The sequence below is a fragment of the Pocillopora verrucosa genome, chromosome 5 (genome assembly GCF_036669915.1).
Source record: "Pocillopora verrucosa isolate sample1 chromosome 5, ASM3666991v2, whole genome shotgun sequence".
Taxonomy (NCBI): domain Eukaryota; kingdom Metazoa; phylum Cnidaria; class Anthozoa; order Scleractinia; family Pocilloporidae; genus Pocillopora; species Pocillopora verrucosa.
The window spans coordinates 27,080,812-27,089,090 of NC_089316.1; the positions used below are offsets into that span (position 1 = coordinate 27,080,812).

Here is an 8,279-nt window from a genome sequence, read left to right on the forward strand (position 1 = left end):
ATCTTCTGTTTTGGGTCAATTATTTCATTTACCAACTTGGAACATAGCTAAGTTTTAGGGGGGGAGAAACCATCACATTCTAGGCACATGATCATTATTACCGTAATTTTTTTTTTGGGTCAATTATTTCATTTACCAACTTGGGGCAACCATAGTTCAGTCACATGCTAATTGTTCAGATTTAAATAGCATTCCATGATTCTTTTTTTCATTCAGTCAGTTCGTCACAACAAGAAATCATAACACAATGGGTCGCTTACTGGAGGTTATCGCATTCTTGGTGTTTTGCAACCTGGTCTACACAATGCCTGTATGGGACAACGGTATGACACTATTTTCGTTTGATAAATCGAATCGCTTGCTCGTAATACGTCTCAAATGTTACCATATTCTTTATTCTTTCTCAACATCGGACACTTGCAACATTTCAAATCATAGTGATATGCACGATGCTTAATGTGTAGAGTGTAGTCATTGTTTTAATTTATAAGACGTCGAGATATCTTCCGGGTTGAGTCGTATTCTCTCGCGCTCCGTAGGATGAAGAAAAATACGAACAACAAGCATCTCGTATTGTATGCTAAATAATCGAATGCAGAATTTTTTTTTATTTTATAAGCCTTGTAATTTAGTTTCTTTTTCTGATTTTTTGGCTTCAATTTTTCGAAATACATCCTACGACATAATATAAACTTTGTGACGATCGCATATCGAGTTCAATAGTCCTTTCTGCCGAAAATATTTTTCATTTAAAAATTCGTCCCTTACGAAGATCATTCTACAGGACTTGGACAAATCAATGTTTGGATCGTTCAGCGTGGCCATTATGTTGTTCCGCTTTTCGTCGGTATTTTTGCCCTGATCTACGGTGTACTACCGTTGCATATTTTGGGCGTTGCTGCCCCCACATAGTAAAATGGCTTAGTAATGGGATAATAAAACCTAATTTATGGTTTAGACTGGATCCTCAAGGAGGACTGGAATTTTAACCTTAATTAGTCCTTCGCTAGGGAAATGGTTTCGGAATCATTTCACCACTCCCCCTTCTATTGGAAGGCCTGATACTCAGATCAGCCTCTTCTCAATAAAAGGCACCCAGATATCTTCATATAAGTTCTTGGTAACGATTTCCCCTCATAGAGAGTGCGTAACAGATTCGAAGCCCTTTAATCTAACATGGAGAATCTTTTCGCAGAAGAGGAAGCGGATTTCAGTCCGTCTTCAGTTGAGATTATCCACCGCCGCTGCAGCTGTTCTGATCATCATCAAAAGTGTGGCTGCTGCCTTCAAATCAGGGCACCTGCATTCCAAAATTATGAAGAAGCAGATGGTAAGTATGAGAAAAATGATTATTTCGGATGCCATAGACTCCTTACGAACTCTAAACTCAGACGAACCTGGAAACTAACGGTAGGCGTAAGGTGACGTCAAGCAAGGAGCCAGATCACAATGGTCGTACCTTTCAGGGGAGGGGAGGACTGACGCATTTAGAATTGAAATATTCTACCAAATACCGCACGTATCATGTGTAAATCTAATTATCAAAGAGTGGGTGTCAGTCTCGAATATTCGAGGAAGAGAAAATGGTAAAGCAAATGACTATTTCATTTTCTCTTCAACGAATGTGGCTTTTACCACATGTTGAGCTTTCTTTGGTATTCAAAGTGAGATATAGATTCCATGTTGACGCGCGTCTGTTCAGTTGTAGATCACAGATCACATTGGAATATGGTAAGCATAAAAAATTGGCGCATGAGGTGCAGCCAAGTGTGTTACTGTTGTTCTTACCCCATTTTTATGTCATCTGTGATCTCTTACTGAACAGACTCACAGCATCAAAGAATCAATTTGTTTCATGATCAAAAGCAAAATGTTGTTAATGGTGAGGTCATTTATGCATCTTTCCTCTGATAGATAATAAGTAAGAACCAATCAAATTTCTTGAATAATTCAACTTATCGTATGATTTTTTTATTTGACTTTTTACAGTGTGTATGAACTCGTCTTTTACCACGTCGCCATTGGTGAGCTTCGCTTCAGTTTTTTTCCTAATTTTGATGATTTTCTGATGACGTGATTTTTGTCAAATTTTTTGGATGATTTTAAGTTCAAAGCTAAAAGAAAGAACTAAACATTTGATGATGGAGGATTTTAAACTTACCACAATGCATTGCGTTACAGGCGGTGGACTTTCTCATGACGTGGAACAAACGTGAGGTTTTAAACCGCACCATATCAGGTAGGAACATTTACCTTGGTTTCCTGGTGACTTTGTTTTGAGTCCTCAGGCAGCATTTCGTGAGGCGATCCGTAGGCAAGTTTTTTTTTAAGTTTGCTTCTGTTTTTGAGCGCAAAACATCTTGGTTTAATTTTTTCAACGACAGATTCCCGTCCACAGCCTGTATGTTTTGACATTCCTCTTCCGAATTATGGAAAGGCCTGCGTTAAATTTACCAAGAATACAATCGAGAAAGATCACATTAGATGGTGTGCGGCTCTGGAATTTGAACCGAAGCACAACGGAAGAGACATTCCTCTTGGCTGTTTCTTCTTCAGGGGTGGGGAAGGGCACGGAGTGGAAATGGGAACCTTTTTGGATCCTGTGTCGTTTATTTCCCTACTGGAAGATGTCTTTCAAGCATCAAAGGTTGTTATTACCTCACATGTGATTCGTTTGACTTACCATTAAGCTTCTTAGTAACTCACCTCGTGACTACTTTCTGGTCAATCATTCTTTCACTGTACCTTCTTTTGAAAAGTTTTGGTGAGTAAACTCGAGCCCTGGCTCCCTCTTCTTTACCTTCAACGACAAAGGAGGCAAAGAAGAAAGAGACTGGGAAGGAGGATAGATGCGAAGTGACTTAATTTTTTCCAAAACGTCAATATATTTGTGGGGGATATTTGTGACTTAATTCTAATGAGCTTTAAGGAAATCCATGACGAAAAATTTTCTGTGATGTTCCACTTCAGTTTTTCATCTTAAACAATATTTTCAATTCTTTTGCAAACTATCAGAAAAACCAGATCGATAGCACCAGTTCGCTGACTGGTCCAGCATTGGAAACATGGAATGGTGACAAGAACGGATGTCAGTGCTCAAAGTTTCCGCCTGAATGTGAATGCTCCCTCAGAATCCAAATATTTGGAATAAAATTGGAAGGTAATATCGTTTGAGCTCACAGAACCTAGTAACACCAACAAGGAAACTAAGGGAGTGGGAGAAGAGAGAAAATGAACAACGAGGGTGGGGTGGACGGGTAGCGTGATAGAGGAGCCATATAACATCCTCACTCTGAGGGTTTTTTTTTCGTCCAGGGAACTAGTTTATACAGAGATAGAGGCCAGTCAATACCTGAGCTGAACTGCACCATTTTTAGAGAAAAATATGAAGAGTTTTCCATCTGATTGCCGCTGATCATTTTAAAGTATACTCAAATTATGAACTGCGCACACACCGTAGCTACATCTCTTTATTTTGCTTTATTTTCTTTCAGCCTCTGTTAGTGCAAGCATGGATCCAGACGGAGGGGTGAGACAATCAGTGACTGAATTTAGTGCTAGTCTGCATTTCTATGCGCCTTCTTTTCTCCTCTACTTTTCCTCTTTTCCTCAACTTCTTTCCTCATTCCTTCCATTCTTTTCCCCTGTTATTTCTCCTTATCGAAATTCAACCATTTAACGAGAGACCTCCGTTCAAGGAGCACCCTCGGGACTAGGAAAGTTGTCCCCTGGCCAGAGGTGTCCTTTTCGACAAGGTACCGGATAACAAGGTTATACGATGGAACCTCCTTTCCGGGAACACCCGTATGACTACGAAAAGTGTCCCTTGAATACAAGAGTCTCTTGAATGAAAGTCATGGTCTTTTTTAAATTCCTTTTTTTTTCTTACGTGTCCATCAGACCATGGTTTTATTCCCCAAACTAGAAGTGTCCCCTATGTGGATTCTTCCTGAAAGAACAGATTCCACTGCAGTTAATAACTCAGGTTTTCAATACTTTTTTTGTCATCTGTCAGGGATTTGATCTTAAAATGGTTGTCAATGGTCATATTATTTTCGACCAAAAGATATCTGGTGAGTAAAAGTTAGCAAAATATCTCGAAAATACGTTTGTATTACTGCTTGGCTTATCCATTGAAAGACCCTTAAAAATTTCATTCCGTGAAATGTTTAGTTATTAGTAGACCTGAATGACTTTGATTAAAAACAGTGGTCTTGCGATGATCAGCGAGTTACTCTGCTGTGAAAATTCGCTCTAACTCAGTCAACTTATCTGGATCTGTTTCTTGCTTTCTGGTCACGGACATGTCGCCCCATAGTAAGTTCGCCTCTTTCAAGTTCGCCCCAGCCAGGAAATCGAATACAGAAGTTCGGTGTTCAGCCCTTTTATTTTCGAATTTGTGATGCGGCAAAACATCAGTGTTTCTTGGCTTGTTTTAGACCGTTTCGATCACTTTCAGAACTTCAAATTCTCAATGAAACTAGGTCAGGCATGAAAACTTTTGTAACTTTAAAAACTGACGTCTTCCGATGTTTTCCAACAAGGAACGTGTTACTAACTTTTGTTGCTGTGTTTGTCACTGATGGTCCTTGCGTTCTAATTGGCTCTTAGAATTGTAATTTATTAGAGAATCACATCATTTTATGCTCTGAGTTATGAAGGAACACTGAAACAACAACAACAACAACAACAACAACAACAAAAAACAACAATCCGATTGATTTCAGCAGTCCGATTTTTAATCAAATCGCACTGATTTTTGCTCTATATGACGGCTCTTTTCATTCCACTTTTACAGCAAACTAGCCAGTGAAACGATAAGACAAAAATTCTATACTTGATAGGTGATCAAATGATAAGATCCTAGAACAGATATAAGAAAGTAGCAAATGGACTCCGTGTCGTGCAAGTTTAGTCTGAAATAATTTTTGTGATTTCAAATCGAGCTCGTTCCAATTTTGAAATCACACAAATGATTTTAAACCAAATTGTACTCCGCTCAGTTCAATTATCATTGTAATTGGTTTTGACATTTTATTTTTAGTTGAAAACCCACCACCAATTTGCCACGACGTAACTGTTTTCGATGTTACATTGAATGCATGCATTAAGCTCACTGATGTCTCGCTGAAACCCGGTCACATGGGCGCATGCTTGGAAGTGGACGTAGACTCGTATGCCTTTCACCTGGGATGTTTTTACATGGCGACCTACAGGGATCTGAGAATCATTCTGGTAGAATAGAATTATTGTGCGCCATACGACTGACGGGATAGATAAGGCAGTTACTGGAAGCACTTAGCCACTATATTCTCTTAGGCAATGTGAACAAGTTGAGTATTAATGTTATTCCAGCTAGGAGTGACGACTTAAACAATGAAAATAAAATGCAATTTTGGTTTAAGTCGATGCAGGGCTTAATAAATTATGAAAAACTTGAAATTTAATCTGTAAGATGAAATTTTGGCATCGAGAATGTATTCTTGACAGTGTAGATTACAGTGGACGTAGATAGACAATAAAAGCGGTGTTCAGTTGGTATCCATTCCACCTGCTTTTTGTTTTTTTTTTTTATGTTCCGTTCACAAGGTTTTCAAATTTGAACGCTTAGTCCTGTAATTCTTTTCCTTAAAGGTCAGATCGAATGCCTTTAGAAATATGGAGCTTTTGAAACGTGTTCTTTAATAGGCCATTTCCACATTTGCTGCAGCTTTCTTGCCTAAATCGAACAGTTCTGTTTTTTGCATTCTTTAGCGCCATCACTTAGCTAAATATCTCTCTCCCACAAATATTTCTTCAGTATCCCACACTAATTTCGAGAAATTTTCTAATTTGCACTACCAAAGCTCTTTATTCTCTGTACCGATGAAAGCGACTTCACACTTAGCCTCGTAATTTCGGCACCAGATCTCTCAACCGCGAGAACTTAGAAATGGCCTATCATCTCAGGCTTCACTGAGAATGCGACATCTAAGCTGAAGCCTAACAACAACCTTCAGTTATAACCGAAGCTCTCAACCTGAGAACCTTTATTATGGATTACCTCATGACATCTCGTGACAGTCATTCCCTTCTCAAGAAGAAGATTTCGGAATACCACCACCGAAAACCACTGTGGTCTTTTGCATGTATTTTTACCATTTCGCAACGCTTCTGTAAATGTGAAGATGGTGAATTTTAAACAACTTTCCTGAATCAATGACGACATTATCAATGCTACTAATAAACGTGACTATGAGCTTAAAAGAGCGCTTAAATCGGACTCTTCAGACGACTAGTAGAAATACAAACGCATGAAATTCATAAGAGAGCAGCGAGAAATTATTTTACAAGCAGACAGAGAAACACCTTCGATAACTCTTTTTCTTTACCTAAATTGGCCTCTTTTCATTATACTCTGTGTCAATACTAAAACCAGTATTGACACAGGGCACACACCAAAGGGTTCCAGGACCGATAATTCGGAATTATGAGTTATTTAATGTTTTTATCACATAGGAATTTCATCAGAATATTTTTATTCGTTAGTTATGTGGAAATTTATATTCAACATGCGCGAGATCCTTCTAAATGAGCTTGTTACACAGGAAAATATTGGAATAAACCAAAAATAATGAACCGGATAGACGCTGATCGCAATCGAGACGATCTTCAAGTGTAAAATTGAGGATAAATTTTTGCAGATACACAAAATTTTGACGTGGTCCTTTTAAATACCCACCCAGGTAGGTGAGGTAACCCGCCTAGCCGTGGTCGAAAAAATAAAACGCGTTTACATGCAATCTTAAAACCACGGGGTGCTGGGGTGAGGTTTCTTGAGGTTGTTGGTGCGCTTGCAATTAAGGAGTTTGAGCAGAGGCGCCCCAAGCTCACATCTCGAAAAAGACGAAAGATTAATTATCGGATACATATGTATTTATTCATGAAAGCGCACGCGTTATGTTATGTTACGCGGTGTTTGGTTTCGCGAGAAACCGTTGACTTAATACTTTATACGGAATAGTTTGGGAAACCAAATATGGTCGATTTACAACGCTAAATATTCCGAAATGTGAACATTTTACACTCCTTGTGTGTCTGTTGCGGTTTCTGGTGGTTTCTGCCATGAGACGGCTAGGAAATGTACAAAGTTTTAAAACATACATGTTTCGCTTTTGAGCTTTTTGCCATGAATGCGACTCCGGCTAGGCGGGTTACCCCACCTTGACACGTTTACATGGCAAATTGTCACCCCGGCTGACAGGGTTACCCTACCTGGCAGACCGGGCAACCCGCCTAGGCGGGTCACCCCACCTATCATGTAAACGTGATCAAGATAAAATAAGAAACTATATGGACAGGCGGGTTACCCCACCTAGGCGGGTTACCTCACCTACCTGGGGTCCCCCACCTCCAAGTTAACAGGCCCTTAAAGTCAATTAGAAGTTTGTACTTTCCTGTTAGAAAATAATCTTTAAAATGCGCCTCTCTGTCAACAAAATATGCGAAAGTGATTGAAAAATCTAGGACTAATGATACCTTTCCAGCCCTTAGTTGGGATTTAAAATTAACACTTTAATTTTTTCATGTTTGGTTATTTATTTATTTTATTTATCTTTTGTGTATGTATCGATTAAAAAAAACATTTTCAAAGTTTCTTATGTGATTTAACACCATGCAAAGTGAAAATCTTTGCTTTGTATTTTCATACGACTCACAAGTTAAAGGCATTTGTGGAAAGAAGTGAAACACCATCTCATAAAAACGGCTTTTTCGACACACAAACGAGAAATGAGCAAAAATTCGTCCGAAGTTGGTGTCGTGATTTCTTGAAAACTATGTGGTAAACATTCGAATTTGAAAACCATGTGAATGATACGTGAAAAATGGAAAAAAAAAAAGGGAAAAAAAACCAGGTGAGTGGAATAGACCTTAAAAGTAAACATCGTTTTCATTATCATTCTTCGCTCATTGAAACTAACAAAAACACATTCTCGAGCATATTACATATTTTATTTTTTCATGATTCATCACGTAAAATGGCACTTAACTATTTTTATTTAAGTCGTCAATCTTGGCTGAAACAACGTTAAGACTGAACTTTTCATTTTAACATCCCTCGGGCAACCCACGAACATTTGACCGTCGCGTAAAGTTCAGTTCAGTCCCGGTTCTGTTCCAAGTCGCGAGATGAAGTAACTGACCCAGAGCAGAACATATCCGATATATTCTGCTCTGGGTCAATTACTTCATCCCGTGCTTCAAATGTGATTGCTCTTTGGTAACCAGGCCAATTAAGG

At 38.8% G+C, this 8,279-nt stretch overlaps 1 protein-coding gene across 1 annotated transcript; it reads left to right on the plus strand.

The window, feature by feature from the left end:
• The first annotated feature begins 219 nt into the window (after positions 1 to 219).
• On the plus strand, positions 220 to 5,550 carry LOC131777497 (uncharacterized). Its single transcript, XM_059093808.2, has 9 exons — positions 220 to 323; positions 1,196 to 1,330; positions 1,990 to 2,024; positions 2,182 to 2,239; positions 2,385 to 2,647; positions 3,016 to 3,160; positions 3,495 to 3,529; positions 4,016 to 4,073; positions 5,045 to 5,550. Exons 1-9 carry the CDS (start codon positions 248 to 250, stop codon positions 5,242 to 5,244), a joined length of 1,005 nt encoding a protein of 334 aa, XP_058949791.2. The 5' UTR covers positions 220 to 247; the 3' UTR covers positions 5,245 to 5,550.
• Positions 5,551 to 8,279: the final 2,729 nt, after the last annotated feature.